At 40.0% G+C, this 20283-nt stretch overlaps 3 protein-coding genes across 4 annotated transcripts; all 3 read right to left on the reverse strand.

Annotated features, from left to right (window-relative positions):
- Nucleotides 1–1277: 1277 nt before the first annotated feature.
- On the reverse strand, nucleotides 1278–3826 carry LOC103970134 (probable serine/threonine-protein kinase PIX13). The gene is made up of 6 exons (XM_009383791.3): nucleotides 3504–3826; nucleotides 2720–3075; nucleotides 2388–2523; nucleotides 2057–2199; nucleotides 1859–1982; nucleotides 1278–1781 (listed from the first exon to the last, which is right to left on the reverse strand). Exons 1-6 carry the CDS (start codon nucleotides 3721–3723, stop codon nucleotides 1423–1425), a joined length of 1338 nt encoding a protein of 445 aa, XP_009382066.2. The 5' UTR covers nucleotides 3724–3826; the 3' UTR covers nucleotides 1278–1422.
- Nucleotides 3827–6658: 2832 nt separating this feature from the next.
- LOC103970136 (probable serine/threonine-protein kinase PBL21) lies at nucleotides 6659–11046 on the reverse strand. Its single transcript, XM_009383792.3, has 6 exons — nucleotides 10866–11046; nucleotides 10347–10719; nucleotides 10094–10257; nucleotides 9813–10002; nucleotides 8205–8596; nucleotides 6659–7312 (listed from the first exon to the last, which is right to left on the reverse strand). Exons 2-6 carry the CDS (start codon nucleotides 10450–10452, stop codon nucleotides 7004–7006), a joined length of 1161 nt encoding a protein of 386 aa, XP_009382067.1. The 5' UTR covers nucleotides 10453–10719; nucleotides 10866–11046; the 3' UTR covers nucleotides 6659–7003.
- An 868-nt stretch (nucleotides 11047–11914) lies between these two features.
- On the reverse strand, nucleotides 11915–19051 carry LOC135653278 (uncharacterized). Of its 2 annotated transcripts, XM_065175081.1 has the most exons (10): nucleotides 18564–19051; nucleotides 17872–17914; nucleotides 17704–17782; nucleotides 17551–17596; nucleotides 17337–17435; nucleotides 14272–14340; nucleotides 13804–14164; nucleotides 13513–13670; nucleotides 12974–13150; nucleotides 11915–12895 (listed from the first exon to the last, which is right to left on the reverse strand). In XM_065175081.1, exons 1-10 carry the CDS (start codon nucleotides 18996–18998, stop codon nucleotides 12269–12271), a joined length of 2094 nt encoding a protein of 697 aa, XP_065031153.1. In that variant the 5' UTR covers nucleotides 18999–19051; the 3' UTR covers nucleotides 11915–12268. The 2 variants fall into 2 exon arrangements, with proteins under 2 accessions (XP_065031153.1, XP_065031152.1); XM_065175080.1 differs by having other exon boundaries at nucleotides 11915–13150.
- Between the last annotated feature and the right edge of the window lie 1232 nt (nucleotides 19052–20283).

Below are 20283 nucleotides of genomic sequence, written 5' to 3' on the forward strand. Positions count from 1 at the left end.
TGAGTGGTCAAAAGCGTGATTGAGACATGGAAGTGGCAATGAATTATTCGGCATGTGAGCTGTGGCGTGATGGAGAGGCGATCATTCATCGGAATGCTTGTGAGCTCAAAAGTGGAAGTTCTTGATGGGGGTTAAATTAGATTGATGGAATTCTCTGAACCACCACCTTTCTTCCTTCCTGTAGGTGAGACTGATGGATTGTATTCTACGGAAGTTGTTCAAGTGTGTAGCTTTTAATGGCAGTTCAATGGATTTGGCAGCCTGTGACTTAAGAGAGTGTATAGCCAGTCATGGATGCTGTCATCCCAATCTTTCTGGCCTTATTCCAATGTTCTATCAGAAAAAAAAAAGCCTATAATGTCAAGAAAAGAAGGAGTTCCTTTCATCTATATATATTTTTCATATATATAATCTTTCTTTTAAGTGAAAAGAAAAACATATATATATATATATATATATATATATATATATATATATATATTGTTTGTAAACTCTTTTACTATTTAAAAAACTTAAAAAGATTCATACTAAGTTAGAATTAAAGGAGAATCATTAGAGAAACTTTTGACAACTTTTTCTATCTTATCTTATGGTAAGCCCCTTATCTAAGGAAGAATTAATTTCATGAATATCAACATCCAAAATTTCTAATATCCACATAAGCCCCCCCTCATCCAAGAAATAGTAATTTCAATATTTGGTGATCTATCAAGGAGTGTGAATCCGATCAGCTTCATTTGATCCAACATCAACATGCTATCCACTTCTGATGATCTAGAAAAAAAAAGTCCCACAAAAAATGAATCAAAATATAATTAAATAGATTTATTTATGGGAGATATAAGAAAGAAACAAAGATAAATTAACATAATAAATTATGTTATTGATAGTCTACTATTCACTCATCTATGTAGTGAATAAATTATCTTAAGGACGATCATCAAACACCTCTAATACTTAAATAACACTATAAATCATAGTTTATTTTTTAAAAAATATTCTTCTCTATTGCTTCATGCATTTTTGAATACCGACTGAATAGATTATAATAATGACATGATATCTACTAGTGCATATATCATATTTCCTGGTATAATCCAATCTTTTGGAGTTTAAAGAAATAATGCTATTGCAAGAACTTTGTTCTTATACAACTATTGAATATCAAGTGGTTCCTTATACAACTAATGAACTTTGTTCGATTCAATCATTGCAATATGAATTTTTATCGTAATCTCTAATCTTTCATTTATATATTGTGACAATATCGGGATAACATATTTATATGTCAATCATATATTTTACTCTCGAACGAAACATATAGCTATGAATCTTTACCTTGTTCTTGATAAAGTTCAAAATAGTGAGCTACATGTCGCTCATATCTCATCTTTTATTAACTTGCGTGCTCTTACCAAGCCTTTATCTTGATAAAGGCCGGGGAGAACCGGATTTCGACTCCCTCGGCCTGCTCGTCATGACCTCGATATGCTCCAGCGTCTCCACGACCTCCTTCATCGATGGGCGACTCTTCGGGTCGCCGGCCAGGCACCTGACCGTGAGCTGCGCCGCCTGCTGTGCAGCCTTCGACGGGTACCTCCCCTCCAGCCTCGGGTCCATCAGCCGGGCCAGCTTACGTCGATCCGACAGAAATGGCTTGGCGAAGTCCACCAGGTTGTGGTGCCCGCTCGGCCGCGTCGTGTCCAGCGCCCGCAGCCCGGAGAGCATCTCCAGCAACACCACGCCGAACCCGTACACGTCGCTCTTCACGTACAGATGACCTGATCAATGGAACTCGTCTTCCTCGATCACATTTCCATCGACGGGGGAGGAGGTCTCGACGAATCACGGCACATACCTGTGGCGACGTACTCTGGAGCTGCATATCCATAGGTGCCCATGACTCGCGTCGTGACATGGGATTGCCCTCCGGTCGGCCCGTTCTTCGCCAGCCCGAAGTCCGAGAGCTTGGGGACGAAGTTCTGCAAACGAAACCGATGAATCAGTCATCCGCAGCGCACTCGAGAATAACTTAGATGGAGTTGCGGCGTCGGACGGCGTCAAGAAGGATGTTGGAGGCCTTGAAGTCCCGATATATGACTTGCTTCTCCGACAGATGCAGGAAAGCAAGACCTCGAGCCGCACCGATCGCTATCTTCATCCTTAAGTCCCACGAGAGCGGCTCGTAAGCTTTTCCTTCTGCAAACGATGATGATATACTTAGACAATTCTACAAAGATCTGTGAACTCCATGGATTTAGAAGCTCGTGCAGACACTCGAACACATCAGAACAAGAAATCTGAGTCCAATTTAGTCACAGATCGACCGCGATTCTTGTCGGTATTTACTGACAAGAAGAGGAAATCAGAGATGATACAATACTCACTTCTGAAAAGATGATTCTCCAAGCTCCCTTTTGCCATGTACTCATAGACAAGGAGAAGCTCCTTCTCCTCCCAGCAGTAGCCTAAGAGCCTAACAAGATTGGGGTGTGACAACCTCCCTAGAAAATTCACTTCAGACTGCAATCCCAGGCAACAAGAGTTAGCACGCGCACCATTACACATTCGAAGCTGCAACAATTGACTACATCAACATGCAAGTGAAGAGGAAGATGATGTAAGGTTGAATCGGGTCAGCTAAACGCATCAGATCGAGAATAATGAATAGATCAAGCAGATTTATGAAGCTTCTTTTAGGTTTGCTAATTCTACTCACCTGCCATTCCTCCAACCCTTGCAAGCTCTCAGGGTTCAGTTTCTTGACAGCCACAATCATCCCAATCCCACTCTTCGTTGGATTCAGGGTCTTCTCGTCCACCCATCCCTTGTACACCCTACCGAATCCTCCTTCGCCAAGAACACTGTCAGGCTTAAAGTTCCTCGTCGCGCTCCTCAGCTCAGCAAAGGTAAAGATCACGAGATTTGGTGCCTCCAGGATCCGGCCCTCCGGGTATGCGTCACCAATGGTCACGCTGCTGCCTATCGATTGCCCAAGAGATGAGTTGCTGATCGTCGACAGTTTGCCAGTGGTAGCGGTGAGGTCGCTGCCGGTCGTCCTGGTCGTCGATCGCCCTGTGATTGCAGGAAAAGAAGCACAGAACAGAGGTCACCATGTGTTCACACCGCAAAAGTCCAGATCCAAGTTGTGCGTCGTCGTCGGAGGTGGTCAGCCATGATCGAGGTCGAATGATGCTTGCCGATTACAATTGCTTGGCATCAGAAGGAAATGGTCACTAGAACAAACGGAATGGCCTAAAGAGGTCTCATAGCAACCAAGAAACGAGGTCTGGATAAGGTATTGGAAACATCAAACGGAATGGCCTAAAGAGGAAGAAAGCTTGAATCTTGATCACAGAGTGGTAAGGATCAAGAGCAAGAAACTGCCAAAATTAGGAGATTGGAGGTAGTAAGATGGGCACACCATAGGATCAAGAACAAGAAACATCCAAATCAAAGAAGACAAACTAAAAGGGGGAACTTTTATTGTGTTTCGGATATACCTGGACTGGGAATCCTGGTGTCTGTGGGGCTTACAGCCTGCGCAGGCGTCTCAAAGCAGTTCCCCATGACCAAACGGCTGCTGGTTTCTTCCTCGTCTGTACAAAAAGCGGAGAAAGGGAGAATCTCGGGGAGAATGCAGATGAGACGAGAAGGGACAAGGCAAGGGCGGGAGAGGAGGGGAGGAAGGACTAAGCAGTCCGGGGCTAGATTTATAAACATGTTTGCCTCTCTTCTTCGTTCCTCCTCCCCCTTTTCGGCTGTCGCTTTTGCATCATTCTCTCTCTATCTCTGCGCCTATCTCTAACTAGACTTTTGGTGGGAGCTTGGAAGTGAATCTATTAATTGATTCTTAGAATACTCACTCGCTCTCGCCATACATTTAACTGTTACGCGGTGTGGAAGACGAAGTTGACTTGAAAAGCTGCAGCCTGTGCTGGTGTCGAACAGGTGCAAATCGATCACCTGCACACGACCAACCAAAACCCAGCTAGCGATTGATGTCATGCACGTCTGCCACATGTTCCCCCCCTCTCTTACACAGGCAGTCAAAGATAGAACAAGCAGAATAATTTCTAGTGGAATTGATCTCTCTCTCTCTCTCTCTCTCTCTCTCTCTCTCTATACGTATAATGAGGACCATAAATGCTTACTACAGCTCATCTTGTTCATGAATAGTATGTTGAGAGTATTGCGACACAACCATTAATGAAGTTGATATGAATGGCCTGAGCAACATTGCAAGGAGAATGAGGACCAATATGTTAGAAGATTTCATTGGTCCAAGCATGCGTTTCTTGTCATTTCCTCGTATTCACACCATGTTTTCCTGATGACATATCTATGTATATTGTAATACTATTGGAGTCAACCTGCTTTAATCACAAGAAAAAGAAAATGGATGTTGATGTTCCTCTAGTTGAGCTCATTGTCAATTCCTTTTTAAATGCCGTGTCTTTATATGAATTTAGAGCATGTCATCCACTCGTCTGCTTTTTTTGCTTTAAGAAATTAACGAAGAAATGCACGTCCATATAGGTGGGTGTGTCATGCCAATTGAATGCCTACCACCCTCAAAGACATGTATCCATGTCGAACCCATTCAACATGGCAACAATCTTATTAGAATATTCTCGTGGGACGCGGTGGTGGTGAAATGGTCAAAGCCAGCTCAAGTCCTCAGATGTGTTTGTGAGAGTGGCATGTAAGTATGCCATGGCCAATCAAGGAAGAAAATGGTATCAGCGTTTTGGTCTCCTTTGATTTGTTTTGTTGTTTTGTTATATGAAGTACATGATTTTGGTAGTCGGATGCAGTAAATGCCATGTTCATGAGGTAGAAGACAGTCAAATTCACCAAGTCAGCAATTGTTACCTGTTGGATTTCCAAGATTGAGGAAGCCAAACTCATGCAATCACAGAGAATTCTGGTGCTTGGTGTTTTCTTCTTTTTCTCTTCAAGATCTCTCGAGTTGGCACATGGAGCTACTCCAAACTTCTTGAGGATCCACACTTCCATCCATGAAGACTGTCTTCAGCAAGAATTCTTTCTTAAGGGGAAAAAGCTTGCTAATTGCACTAGGCTAGTCAATGAGGTGAAGTCAACTGTTGCAATAAAAAAGGTCAGCTCACTGAAGTCACCATCCTGCATCTTGATCTCTGACTAATGACTCATTAATCTGAGGTTTTGACTAGAACTTCAGAGGCAGATGATGAGAAACTTCTTCCTGTGGGATCAGTAAAGAAGAATGTACAGAAGGGTTGACTTTGCATTTATTGCTTCATGAATCTCTTGCTCTCGAGACATATTTCTGCATGCTTATTTTCTCCAACCACAACTTTGGTTTCCTGGTCAAGTTCATGGTTGAACCAAAAAAGAGGTAGATTAAGATGAACTCATGTGACTTCTTGTGCAGTAATATCATCACAGATTAAAGAAAAATAGTCCAATACTTGTAGTTAAATGTTGGATTTAAGGGGAAAAGAAATGCCTCTTAAGAATTTTACTCACACCTTTGTTTGGGATGACATCTCATGGTCCATGATAGCATCACAGTGACTTGATCTTCTGCATGATGTGATCTCCAACACAAAGTTGGAATTCTCCCAAGCTGACCACTGGCAATTATCCTACAGGTCAAAACTAACTTCAATTCAAATAAATTAGTGTGGAAAAGACCTGAAACTTCAGCATAAAGAAATGTCGTGGACTTCTCAACTTTGAGTCAAATTTGGTGGAGTGGCAAGACAAATGGTTAGGAGTGCATATGACATAAGGCAGAAGCAAATAAAGAAATATTTTAGTTCAGTAGTTGGAAGAAAGGTCCCAAGCACAACTGGGAAAGTAGATATTGATCAACAATTTAAAAAATGATACAAAATCATCCCAAGTTTTTAGTGAGATAAAAAAAAAAAGAATTCAAACACAATGCACTGCAAAAGTTGTGATTCTTCATGTAGCTATAAACACAATGGAGACCTTGGTTTCAGGAACAATCACATGCATGTTCAGAGCTTTTCTTTTTATCTGCTCCCAGAGGAGCATATTTTCTTCCTACAGACACATATAGACATGGCAGCAATTATGTTAGTCTTACTGGAGCATCTTTGAAGTTGTTCATACCAACTCAATTTATTATCTGAATCACAAGTAGGGGGTCTTGAGATGTGTGTGTAAATTAAAACTAATGTGAAGGTTTAAATTGGTGCAAGAGTGTTAATCATGCATGCATCTCAATGTTCATGAGTTGGTATCTGAACAAGCATTGCAGCATTTAGACTGAAGAAATGTAGGCAGACATGAATAAAGAGCATATTTTTCATCCAGTTAAAATGGTCATATTAACATCTAAGTATCACCTCATTTTGTTCTCCTGGCTGCCTTATCAATGCTTATCTGTAAGAAAATAAGTTGACAGAAAAGTTTGACAAGGCAACAGAAGCCAACTAATATCTAAAATACTCACATCACTAATTTGAGTTCTATAATAACTGCCAATTCGAAAAAACTCAGCAGTATGCATAAATACAAACATAACGAAGCAAAATTATTCACAGACACATGCATGTAATACATCACTCTTCAACATTCATTCAGGATGATGTGTAATTGCATTTGAATACTACTTATCAGCAAAAATCAAGTGGAATTCAGATCATGATGTTAACGTAGTCTGGATCTTCACTGCAATCTGAGAAACTTAAAACAGGTTAGACATGTACAAGACCTGTGTCATAAAACCACATATATCAATTACATATCCTCAACCATGAAACCGTCACTGATACTTGATGAAGGCTGCCATAATCATTGCTTCGCTGACCCTTAATAGCTGGCAGTAGTAATAACATCAGTGTGACTAGGTTGAGACAACAATTTACGTATGGTTACATTGGCAACATATTCTTCTAGACCATGATGCACATAGTTTAATGCACTAGCATCTTTTTCATTTTTTTCATGAACTTGCCAGACCTCAACTTGGTCAAACGGAGAGCCCGATTTACATAATACCAAAACCTTTTCCAACACTGCATCCTCTAGAGGAGGCTGTACCGGCTACATTTCCTGAAGGCAAAGATGGAGGGGAGTTCATGACCTTGGAGTTGGGTTCTGCAGTGTAGGGCTGGGATGCCACATGGTCTAGGGCGACAACCACATCAGCTATGATGGGCCGAACATGTGCCTGCTCCTGGAGACACATTGAGGTGATGACAACCAACTGGTGAAAAGCTCGTGGCGGATAGTGGCCTCGAAGAGATGGATCAGCCAGCTGCAAGAACTTCCTCCGATCATTGAGAAAAGGACGTGACTGAAAGAAAAAGCAGAATAAATTATTAATAAAAATTGAAAGATAAGATGGGAAAGGGAGAAAAAAGAAGCAATAGAACAATTTTCAATAGAATTTTGACAGGTTTCCCACATGAGCATGCCTCAAATGTTATCCACCATATGATTATGTGCACACATATTAAGCTCAAAATGCATCTAGCTACTTATCTAAAACTCTAAATAATGTTCTTTGAACTGTATAGATGGAATTGTAAATTGAATTTGACACTTTCATTTTCAGTAAATGCATTTACAAACATTGTTTTGCTTCGGCATAGACAATAAGTTAAATCTTAGGTCTTGTCACTGAGATCAAGGACATGGAGAAACAAACAATCAGTACATCTCTTTATGCTGAAATTTGCACATTGGAGGACTCCAAGATAAATGGATTTTGCATCAAAATTGAATACTAACTGCATCTAATGGGTTGAGATTGCATTTATTTACTCTCCCCATACTCCACATCAGCAGGAGCCTTGTATTTTAGTCATCCTTTTTTATTACAAAATTTGGTTAAAAAGCTGGGAACCATTTCATGATGCTACATGTTAAGTCCAAACAATGAACATCAGAATTTAAATCATATGCAGATACTAAACAACAAAATTTTGCATTTGATACAGTTATAACTTTGATAAAGTACCATTATAAATCCTTTAATTCCAATATATGGTCAACACAACTGTTTGAGGAATTGAAGTTTCTGCAATTATTAAAACAACTAAAAGTCAAAATCTGAATGAAAAGCCAAAAAAAGAACTTGCAGAAGATATCCTCAAGATCCTTTCAACTGTGCAGATTGTTTGAGATAGTCATATAGCCTTGTAAATCAGTCTATTTGAAAATAATAACAACAAAACACTGCTTACCCAAGTCACTAGGTTCTGCTCTGCACGAGTCCTTGAGTAATCAAAAGCTCGTCGTCCGGTTATCAGTTCCAGAAGCAACACACCGAAACTGTAAATATCAGACTTCAGGGTCAGCTTACCACTCATGACATAATCAGGAGCACAGTAGCCATATGTTCCCATCACCCTTGTTGAGACATGCGTTTTGTCACCAACAGGTCCAAGTTTAGCAAGCCCAAAATCAGAGAGCTTGGGGTTGAAATTGTTGTCTAACAATATGTTTGCAGCCTTCATGTCCCTGTAAATAACAGGTGGGCTTGCAACATCATGCAAGTATGTGAGACCTTTTGCAGCACCAAGGGCAATCCTTATCCGTGTGTTCCATTCAAGTGGTGGCTTCTGTGGAGATAGATCTGAATAAACAAGCACTTTTAATTGACAAAGAAAAAAGAAGTAGAAGACTCAAAACAGAGTATTCGGACCATTCATCAATAAAGCAATAAAAGGTGGCATATACTACTAACCAATAAGAAACAAAGAAAAGAACAAACAGTCTTAGGCTCCATCAAACTTGTATCATACATATAACAGATTGAAATGAGGCTGTCTCCATGCATTACAGATAAAAGTTGTCAGATAAACCTTAAAAGTATTAAAATGAAAAGCAAACATGTGATACAGATGAGTTCTCTCTCTTTCACTCTCAATCTCTTTTGATTTTTTACTATGTTAAATTGTGATTATATATATATATATATATATATATATATATATATATATATATATATATAAGAGGGGCTCTCTAAACTGAAGTAGCTACTCATGCTGACCTGTAGTTTTTAATTGAGGAGGCAAGGTGATTCAACAGTTCTCCAGAAATTCTTTACCAAGAAAGAGTGTTTCCTAAATAACTGTAAATCAGAACTGAATAACTGTATGGCGTAACTAATGTTTCTCAAAACTAAAAGAACTAGCTCCTTCATGTCACATGACCAGCCAACACAAAAGGGACAACTATATGCAGGAGAAGGTATCAGTATCTTTTGTGCAACTCATGGAAAAGTGACTTCCTACTTGATGAAGCATATGTTGGGGCTTTTCCTAATAGCGTAAGCGCCCAGTATATGCTTTAAAACTAATTATAACCATGTTCCTTATTATCAGCTTATTATATTATGAAAATTTTGCATATATCCCTCCAAAACTAGTGATTTTCATATTTATCCATCTAAGTCTAGGTTAAATCCTACTGAGTAATACCTGTGAAAAGAACAAAAGGGCAATAAGAAAGTAATAGTCCACCAAATTGTCGGTCATTAAAATTCCTGTCGCATAAAGGGTTGTTTTTTTTTGTCTAAGTTTATCCTTATATCTATAACCCAGACCATGAAGGCACAGTCAAGGATGCTCATTAGGGGAGGCCAGACTCTTCCAAGAAGGGGGGAAGAGGAGGCACATAGGTGGGTCTTCCATCTCAAGAAACTATTTTGGGGAACGTCTCTTTAGCTACACTAACTATATGGGAAGGTCAGTTTTAGCTGTGAGTACTTAAATATCAATCATGATATAAGCAAAGCGAAAACACAAGGATTGGATCTGCAGTGTCGTAAGGTAAAGTACAGGGCTCACCGAATAAGTGGTCTTCTAAACTGCCTTTGGGCATGAACTCGTAGACCAACAACCTCTCATCTCCCTCAGCACAGTACCCTATCAAGCTCACAAGATTAGGATGGCGCAACACAGTCAGCATGAGAACCTCCACCAAGAACTCTTTACTCCCCTGAAGCCCATCTTGCTTCAGCTGCTTGATGGCCAGCACCTGCTCTCCAAAATCCAAGTTGGTGCTCTAATCGTCATAGGAACAACACAGTGCAGACAAACAGAATCAAGCAAGAACAAGATCAACTTGCCTGGCCCGAATCAAGCCGCCCTTTGAAGACCCTTCCGAAGCCCCCTTCTCCGATTAAATTGGCTTCTTTAAAGTTCTGGGTGGCCGTAGCGAGATCCCTGAAGGTGAATTTTCTTGCGGATTTACTCCTCTCGCCGCCCACAGAAGACGCCTTCTTCCCACTCTCTGACGCATGGAGAAAAGCCCAGGATTGAGAACAGAAATCAGAACAAAGCAAAGAAAGATCCAGTTTTGAGGATGGTTGAGGTACGCACCCGAAGCATCGACGACGAATCTCGAATGGGACCGGGAGCCCCCGCTGTCTTCGATCCTACGGCTCACTTCCCTCCGGCGAGGGTTGAAACACGGAAAGCAGCTCATCTACAGCAACACTTCAATCCCGATGCCAACCAAAGCAATCCTAATCCACACCACCTACATTGCCCGCTCCTTCTCTTCCACCGCTCAGCATCACCAACAAGAACCAAAAAGGGGGAAGAGGAAACCAGGGCGATTTGCGTCGCTCTCCCTCCCTTCCTCCCTCGCCTCTCACTTCCTTCTCAGTGAGCAGACAAAAGGCCGCTTTTTATGGCAAAACTACAGGCCGCAGCGGCGATCCATTTCACACCCCGTGAATCTTTGCTTCCACTAAAGAAAAAAAAAAAGGCAGAAACTACCAAAAAAATTAGTTCTTTTACATGGCGAAACTTGCAGAAGAGGGGAAAAAAATTGCTGCTCCATGTGAAATCATTCATAACAACAGGAGCGAAAGGGGGGGAAAATGTGTATTTTACTTGGTTTAGCCCTTCGCACTCCTCACTGGCTTCCTTCACAATGAGGCATTTTGTTCTGTTCTGTATCGAGGAGGACACCTTTTTGTGGCCTGACGGAGACCAGAGGAGGCCTTCTCCTGCGGAGCAGTTTTGCTACATGTGAAGAAACAAAGACACCAAATGAAGGTTTGTCGAATTGGGGATCTTAAACGTTTGCGAGTTGCGTGTTGATCTACGAGGGGTGGAGTTCGTATGAACATGGCTGAGGGTTTGCATGGGATTAGGATCATTCGGTCGAACACATTTCCGCATGCACTGCTGGCACTCAATAAGAGTCAGCAACGCTGACTGTGTGCGTGAATGGTTGACTCGGGAGGTGGGGCTTAGATCACGGCTTGACTTCAGAATGATGTCAGTGGCTAAAGCTGGCACACGCTGATGACAGTTGCATGTATTTATCGGATTAATCATAGATCTGCTCAAATCTCGGGTTACTGAAGTGATGAATTAGTGCCTCGGTCCTATTAGATTTAACAAAAAATCAAAACTAGATAATACAATCTGAAAATAATAAAAGTCAACGTGGTAGCGAGATCTAATTTCCATGGCAGCATCACCTCCACCTCCTACAGAGATAAAATTTTTAGCATATGATTTACAGATATCATATATTAGATACCATAACGAGCACTTGTCCATACACCTACATTTGCCACTTCATCTGCAGAGAAATTCGAAATCGTTATATTATTTTTCTTGCTAAATGTAGCAGAAATTATATTATTTTCTCACACTTTCTACTTCTCAGGCTGAGATTTCTTCCTTTTTTTTGAACTCTTGTTATTTCAGTGATTGATACACATAAATAAGATAACCCTCCTCAGATATCTTCACATGAAAATTGCATCAGAACAGCTTGAAGACCTTGAGGTAGTAAAAGACATGTCCTAGTTTCATTCACCATTTGGAAAAACTACCCATCACCAGTCAAGCAAGAATACCAAGTTCAAGTATTTCAAGTGAGATCTATATCAGAGTTGGATTAGAAGATGCAGAGCAAGAACACAAACTTCAGGTACAAATAATCTATTCTTTGGCAGCAAAGTTCCACATGGTCCCAAACCCTGTCGATCAGTTGGTTCACAGGAGAAGACCCCACAATGATTGTAATTAGCCCATCGGCAGAAGCAAAAACTTCCCACTGCCAGGCCAATGATTTAAATGTTACAAATGGGATTTTAGCTGCAGCATACAGAGATTCATTTTTAACTTTAGTACATTAATTAATCTGTACAGTCCAACCTTGCAAAATGAATAGCTCCATCACAAGTCAGCTGTGTCTCTTTACCTCTCATTGGAGGGTGCAACTCCACAATATTAATCCTTCCCATGTCAACTGAACTGAAGAATCAATTATACTACCTTCAAAGCTGCAAGGCTAAATCAGGTTGTTGTGAGCCAACCACCATATCTGAAGCTGGTGACCCTGGTGACTGGAATCCAACATTCAGATCAGGGGGAGCAGAATCTGATTTCCGTTGCAGTGTGGTAGACTGCCATGGACCCTTTGAATCATTACCAGCTTCTTTCAAGGGCTTACCCGAATTTTTCGTACTTGAATTGTCCACCACTGTTGGCCTTTCTGCGGTCTGGTGTATGTAGTTGTTATTGGCTCTTGAGACCATGTCAAGTGCTCGAGCATGTGACATCTGTGCATCTGAACCAAAGGGACCATATAGCATACCAGCTGGTCTGATCATATTACCAAGTTGAGAAACCATATTAGAATTAAATGAACCACTGAGACCATCAATGGTCGGATGCATCCCTGGGATTTGATGGTGTTGAAAGGGAACCTTGGGCCGTATTGCATCACCATCCACACCACCATTAATCAAGGTACTTGAGCCATTCTCATGACTGGGAACTCTGCTGAGCGAGGGATCCTCTGGAAAACTGGAGACATTACTAGAAACAGCCAAAGTGGAAGCAGGAACTGTGGTTCTGTTGATGTGGCCTTCCTTGACAATGACATCATTGTGGGGCATTTCCTGTCCATGAGAGTGTTTATCAATTGTAGATGAAGCACAGGATTTTGCTAAGGGATGCGGAGGAGATATAGATGGTACAAGTGGCTGAGAATGTTGGGGAGCTTCACCATCTGCAACCCATCCAGGGCCAAATTTGGTACCAGGAGGCAATACCCTTTGAATCTTTGGGGCAGTGAGGAGCCAACCAATAGGACCGAGCTTTGCAGCAAAGCGAGCCAAACTTCTTGCATATGCATATTCCAAATGAAGACCAACCTGATCCCATAATGTGAACATCGTTAATAAGTTTTAAAGTGTCATATACAATAGACATAAATAAACTGGACATCGTTAATAAGTTTTAAAGTGTCATATACAATAGACATAAATAAACTGGTTAAAAAATTAAGCAACATCAGCAAGTGGTCACAAAAGATAACATAAACTATTTCAAACAATTCAAAAAGACCAACTTACGTTCAAATGAAAACAAACTGGCTAAATTTTGAATCACATCACACTTATATCGAGCAAACCATACTAAAATAGATATAGCAGATATACTAACTTGACCATAATTTTTAATGAAGAAAATATATAAATGAAATGAAATTGAATGATTCACCATAATACTTAACTGGCATAAGTTGCTTCTTCTCCCCATTGATGATAGTAAATATCGGTGTCTCATGTGTATAGGTTGATGCAAGGGATTGTTTATAAGTATTACGACGGTTCTCATCTACAACAGTGAGTTTCTTGCCATACTTTGTGTGATTTCCTTTTGGTGCAGACCCTGCAAATATGAAAATGCCAGGTACATACTTGTCACATGATTCTTTTCAGAAATGAAAATGGCTATTTGTATTAGATGAAGCAATTACATTTCTTAAGAAAACAGTTACTAGAAAACATTCTCTATCACAAACCTGAATATTCTTCATCTCTATCTGCTTTCTGCTCAGAAATCCAACCACATGTATCAGTGCAGCGAAGACCATACGAAGCCCTATTGGATGCATTGGCAACACCAGACTTTTCCCCTGAGGATCCTTTTCTCAAGGAGTCATGTGCTAAATTAGACAGGTGATTAGTGTCCCCAGCATTAGCAAGTGTTACATCAGTTGAAAAGTCTGATGCAGCACGATCAGCAGGAGGCCGTCCAACCTTTTTGTGCTTATTTGGTGGTCTACCTCTCCTTACCACTGTTTTTGGTTCTGGTTCATTATCGTTGCCTTCTTGCCTTAAGTTCTCAAAATTCTTTTTAGCAAGCTCATGAATAGACCGTGCCTGTGCAGACGAATTGCTTCTTTAGATAACTTTAGATGGAAACCCAACTACTGACAGGTTCTGACCTATTCTAACAGAAAAAGTACACTCTTAAAAATGATTTTTACCTGTCTAAAGTAGATAGTATCCGGTGCATTATAACGCATAGCATTTGAGCTAATTAAGAAGACATCATTCTGCAAGTTATACCAGAACATGTATGTTAAGCAATCAGGAAGGTGGAAATAAAATTTGAGTTACATGACATGTTTGAGATTATTTAGGTATTTTCATGTAAGTGGGAAACAAAAGCCAAATTATTGAACATAACATAGTTCTTTAATCGAATGAAAGTCCTGAAGGTGTTATCATACATCTTTCTTGAAGAAAAAGAAGGGTTTCCTTTGAGTTATGCAAAAGCTCTACGTAAATTCTTGGAAGTTATAAAAGAGAAGATCATTTTTTCATTTCCACCTCTGAGTAACTCATTTGTCATGACACTTCACTAGTGAGATTGTCATTGAGCATGTTGCCTCGACCATCACTACCTTGCTGAAGGTCGGGATAATGGGTAAAGGCAGCGTTCATCTGCCACTGGAGCTATGTAGGTGACAAAAAGTCTTTCTGTGATGCATTTCTTTCTTCCTCTCATCCTTTTCATGTTTGATGCAAAGATTTTGGCAAATCATGGTGTTGTAATACTTCTTCATTTATATGGTATTGAGCACATGCTGGCAAATTCTTCCTGTCCCAGCAAAAATAATCACAATAGAGTCATATGCCACTATGATGAAAGACCAATCATGAGGACAATCGCAAAAACTGAAACTGATAGAACTAAACGTAATTGGGGTGCTTCTTCGTCAGTCTTCAATTGGTCTATCGGCCTCAATGTAGAAAACTAGAAATACCCTCATGCCCCTTATTTTTGACTCATTTCAAAACGGAAGGCATTTAGGCCCTCAAGGCTACGGGTGAGTGAAGGAAAGGGTAACCTACTTCAGTGATTGCCTCGACAAGAAGGTAAAGTTCCACAACTCAAATCACAAGTGCATTGAGCGAAAACAGCTCTATATGTGAGCAAACTATATTTCCCTTTGAAGAAAAAGCAATACAAATGATGACATACCACGTATATAGTTCTTGCTTTGCTAAGCAGGGAATAGCAATAATGTAAGACTTAAATTGGCCAAAGCTTAGCTCAATGTTCCATTGAGAAATTGCTTAGGATGGAGATCCAATAAAGCACAAACATTTTCAGAAAAACTTTTCAGCAAATCAAATTCTAATTCCAAATCCTTCCATATGATACATAAAAACTAGATCATACTTTGAAGAAAGAAAGTCAAGTACTTAATACTTGACATGGTTCAAGCGACTACCAAAAATCAGTATGAATATTCTAGCACTACCAGAATCTTGGTGGCTGCAACTAACATTATAGAGAACATGCTATACACATTAGTGTGTGCACACAATCTTGCAGAAAATACTAATCAGAAACAGATAATGTACATGGTCACATACGGTCATTAAGAAACTCTTGATTGAGGGATGCTAGAATTTTCTGCATCAAGAAATCCACAAACAATAATTTGCCCCCAACTCCACATAAAAATAAATATCTAAAAAACTTAGAAACCAGAAGAAGATTGGAGTGTGCAAATAGAAAATGCAAATTAGATATTTTTTATGTAGAAATCCATTTTATAAATATAAAGAGAACATTTTTGTCAGTTTGCTGGCAATTGAAATGCTTATAACTCCATCTTGCCACAAAGTGTGTTACCATACAAAATTCATAGTAGATATTTAGACTATGCACAAATAATTAATAACTTGGTATTCTAACTTCAGATAAGAACAAATGGCTTTCAACAGATGATACCCAAATACATTAATCATAATACATGCCGGAAATCTTACACTGATAAAAAAAGACAACTTATATAAACTAACCAATATATATACAAAACAAACCATGCATAGATCAATAACTAGATTGGAGTACTGAGCTACAAAATTGGACTACTATAACTAAACAATTGTTTGATCCCTTGAAATGGGCAATACACCAGCATACCATGGTGAGATGGGTATTATATAATTGGTATGGTCAGATTACTATGATACTTATAACCATTGTTCAAAATAGGTAGTATCTAAAATAAGTTGGAATTTCTCTGAAGTTCTCAGAGTTATGATCACAATGATCCTTTTAAGGTCGGAAAAATCTCTTCAAGATCAAAAAGTGATGTTGAACAGTTGAAAGACTAATTCATATAACCAATGGTCAAAATAAGTAGTATCTAAAATAAATTGGAATTTCTCTGAAGGTTATAGCTTTTCAGAGTTATGATCACAATGATCCTTTTATGGTCAGAAAAATCTCTCCAGATCAAAAGTCATGTTGAACAGTTGAAAGCCTAATTCATTTAGAGTCAGAATCTGATCGGAATGTATAACTCTAACAACAACTTAACTTTGATTTATTGCTTTATTAGGGAAAATAGGTTTAAATTGTGCTAGTATAACCAAAAAATGTGTATAGGAAGCTTCCTTGTATTTTAGATATGCGCAATGCAACTTACAATAATCTACTAATGATTAGACAAGACTTGCCAGCAACAGATTCAAAATTTACAACTGAGAATTCACCTTTATCTCATCTAGAAATAAATTCAATTTAGAGACAAGACTTGCCAGCAACAGCTTCAAAATTTACGACTGAGATGTCGCCTTTATCTCATCTAGAAATAAATTCGATTTAGTTATTTGACAGTTATGCAACAGTCTGAGACAACCACCGATGGATTATCATCCTAACCAGACTACTTCCTCTTCCTCATCTAGGGAGGCTTTAATATCTTTCTCCTTTATCAAATTAGCATAAACAGGGTCCAATAGGGACATATCATAGTAACAGTCAACTAATCTTCTATTTTCCACCAGATAACAATCTACAAGTTCCAACCAAGTTTTGCAAGGAACTTAATAGTGATGCTTCCTTTTCATAATTAGCAGAGCCAAAAGAGAAAAATGAAAGTTTTATGACATATACCAGTAGAATAAAAGAGAACCAGTTAATAACTAGAATACACCTTGACACACTAGATAAACAGAAGAAATGTGTCTCCAACTCTAAGGATAAAGTTGTAAAACTTCTCTACATAACTGCAGAACTTCAACAAACCTCAAACTGTTCCAGATTAAAATATGCTCCGGTAAGCAACTTGTTCCGCACAGTTCCAAAATCCATTGGATGCTCTATGACTTCATGATAGTCAGGAAGCTAAACAACATCATACACAGATATTAGGCCTGAGTATTCTTCGGGTCTATGATGAATTTAACGCTGAAAATACAAGAAAAGAAGTAAACACTTCTTTAATACTTTAAAAACACACCTCTTCTGGATCCACCGGCTCGGAGAAGACACCATAGGTATCTTTCCTGGAGATAAAGCAAATTACAATGAAAATAAATGTTCAGAGCAAAGCATCACACGAGTTACAAAAAGGAGACCACAATTAAAATTCCGAGGAAAACGCAGGACGCACTTCTGGAGCCTATCAAGGATGAACGCCAACAACTTTTTGTCTGGCAGAGGTGTCGTGGGCCCCAAATCTGGTAGCTCCCCTGTTGTAAAACAAACAAATTAGACGTTTCTCACTATCCACTATAGATCTCATCCCGCTTTCGTTTGGAATAAATGCATGAACACCAACCTGGAACCAAGCCCGTCGCTTTCGGAGAATTGTTACACTCAGCCTGAACACAGAAAAAAGAACAAAATATATAAACGTAATTTCTTCAAACAAACCCCCAAAAGCAGTAAGCAAGAAATTAGGGGACGATCGCAGGCCAGTGAACAGATCGTCCAAAAATTACTGGGGACAAATAACAAGGCTGATCCAACCAGAAAAGAGAAGAAAGAGTAGGAAGAAGACAAAAAAACTCTTTTCAACGCAGCGGTCAGATTTCTTTCGAGAAAATCGAAACTTTAACGTAATCAAGGTAACGAAAAGAGGTGTATATGTACGAAATTTCTTCCACAAAGCAGGTGCTTTGGTTTCCCAAAAATGATTGGAGAGTTGACTTAGTCAAAACTCGACCCTATCTCGCCCTGGAAATCCACCAAGGAAAAGAGATCAAAAAGAACGGAACCCGAGAAGCAAATCCACGCGACAACCACGCTAAGATTCCCGATCCATGGCCGAAACCGTACGAAACTCCCGAAATCCCCTTTTTTTATTTAGGTAGGAAAAAAAGTCCCTGAAATCCAGAAATCCAAATCCCAGAAGTCAACTTCATTCCACGCCACACTCCACTCTCCACTCCGTCCTCGGATCTCCGCGTCCCACAGTTGAGACAACCGCCGCACTGCCGACTACTCGGTCAGAAGGGATCAAATCAGAACCTTTTTGACGCGATTTTCGTGGCCGATCTTCCTCCGTTTAGGGTCGGCGTTAGCCGCGCCGTCGGACTCGGAACCGGAGCCAGCGGAGCGGGAGGGGAGGCGGAGGACGAGCTTGAGCTTCTTCTCCCTGCGCTTACCGCCCGAGCCGCCGTCCTCCTCCTCCTCCTCCTCTTCCTCGTCCCGCCCCGCCTCGGGCGGGGGCCGCGGGGGGTCGTCCTGCGAAGGGTTTGGGTTTCGACGGGTGACTCGGCGGGACGCTGAGGGAGTGTTGGATTGGGGGAATTTGGGGGAGGGATTAGGGTTAGGGCTGAGGTTATTCTGCTGCTGGTTCTGGAGGCGCAGGCTGCGCTTCTGGAGATCGAGGAGGGATGGGCGGCCCTTCTTCCTCCTCTTGCGCTTCGACGCGTCTACAGCAGCTCTGCTGCTGTTGCCCATTTTGGCCTCTCCCTTCCTCCCTTGCTCTCTCGAGACGGTGAGAGGTGGGTGGATGTTTTCTTGGGTGCGGAATATATATAATTACTCTTTTGTTCGGGCATCCAATTTGGCGACTTCGTGGGAGCGCGGCATCGCACGTGAAGAGGAGCGCAAGCACGTGAGACCCCAGGCGGGACCCAGAACCGAGCTGAGCTGGCCAGTCCCTACTGGCCTGGAAAGCACGGCGAATACAACACGTCGGCAGTAGGCTCCCAATTTTTAGGCATATTAATTCACATGTCACATGATATATATATATATATATATATATATATATATATATATATATATATATATATATATTATAGAATCCATTTATGTGATGCTCACTACACACCACAACAGTCTTTTATTGCTCACCTTCTACTATAAAATATGAGTATCTTTTATTTTACTTACAAAACGTGGGTTGGAATTGATTATATGGTGTGAGAGGCTAAAGGGAAAGTTTATTTCAAATTTCAAGTAATTTTTTGAATGATAAATATCACTTATTACACTCATGTATATTGGATATCTGAGACGTGTACTTTCGAATAATAGATAGGCAGTGGAACTTCAAACACTACAGAGAGAGAGAGATGCTTTAGCAGACGTAGACTAATTTTAATGCTTATATCTTCAATTAGATTTTCTTAATATTTAAAAATTGATATGATATTTAATTTACTTGAAATAAAGTATATTATATATATTGATATTTATTCACCTACTTATGTGTGTATAGAATTTGGGTGGCAGGAGGAATGACAGAAGCTTAAGTTAATGTTGGGATTGAGTAAGTATTTTTAAATTTCTGAAATTAATATTTTAGTGAAATATTTTTTTTAATACAGTTCTCATAAATAATAATAATAAATATTTATTTTTTATGAATATCAAATATATCTATAAATTTTAACGAGAGAAAATAATATATAAGAAATACTTTTGATGCTTTTATAGGTTTTTTTAGTATCCAAAAAAAAATTTAGGATTTCGAAAGAGAATAAAAAATATAAAAAATTATAGATTTATGTGAGAGAATGATGGTGAAGCTTCGTCAAGCTGGCGGCAGGACCCACCGCCGGTGGAAGCACGTGGAGACGCCATGCGGGCAACGAGAGTGCACGAGCGGCGCGCCGGCCGGACCGGCGTTGACCTGGTGGTCACAGCTGCATGCAAAAGGGGAACCAAATTTAGTGGGTTGGCTGGGTTGAATGGTAATATTGGATACGTTTTTCCGTTGCCTGCGGTCTGAAGTTGA

The sequence above is a fragment of the Musa acuminata genome, chromosome BXJ3-11, assembly GCF_036884655.1.
Source record: "Musa acuminata AAA Group cultivar baxijiao chromosome BXJ3-11, Cavendish_Baxijiao_AAA, whole genome shotgun sequence".
In the NCBI taxonomy this organism is placed as follows: domain Eukaryota; kingdom Viridiplantae; phylum Streptophyta; class Magnoliopsida; order Zingiberales; family Musaceae; genus Musa; species Musa acuminata.

What these genes read in the sequence shown, in the direction of transcription:
- LOC103970134 (XM_009383791.3), bottom strand. Translation starts at nt 3,723, where the DNA reads ATGTTTATAAATCTAGCCCCGGACTGCTTAGTCCTTCCTCCCCTCCTC. An exon ending in AAGGGTTGGAGGAATGGCAG is followed by an intron (nt 2,524 to 2,719) that starts GTGAGTAGAATT and finishes CTGGGATTGCAG; the next exon opens with TCTGAAGTGAATTTTCTAGG. An exon ending in CCAACATCCTTCTTGACGCC is followed by an intron (nt 1,983 to 2,056) that starts GTCCGACGCCGC and finishes TTTCGTTTGCAG; the next exon opens with AACTTCGTCCCCAAGCTCTC.
- LOC103970136 (XM_009383792.3), bottom strand. Translation starts at nt 10,452, where the DNA reads ATGAGCTGCTTTCCGTGTTTCAACCCTCGCCGGAGGGAAGTGAGCCGT. An exon ending in ATTCGTCGTCGATGCTTCGG is followed by an intron (nt 10,258 to 10,346) that starts GTGCGTACCTCA and finishes TCCATGCGTCAG; the next exon opens with AGAGTGGGAAGAAGGCGTCT. An exon ending in TTTAGAAGACCACTTATTCG is followed by an intron (nt 8,597 to 9,812) that starts GTGAGCCCTGTA and finishes TTGTTTATTCAG; the next exon opens with ATCTATCTCCACAGAAGCCA.
- LOC135653278 (XM_065175080.1), bottom strand. Translation starts at nt 18,998, where the DNA reads ATGGGCAACAGCAGCAGAGCTGCTGTAGACGCGTCGAAGCGCAAGAGG. An exon ending in ACGAAAATCGCGTCAAAAAG is followed by an intron (nt 17,915 to 18,563) that starts GTTCTGATTTGA and finishes TTCTGTGTTCAG; the next exon opens with GCTGAGTGTAACAATTCTCC. An exon ending in ATACTATCTACTTTAGACAG is followed by an intron (nt 14,165 to 14,271) that starts GTAAAAATCATT and finishes TCGTCTGCACAG; the next exon opens with GCACGGTCTATTCATGAGCT.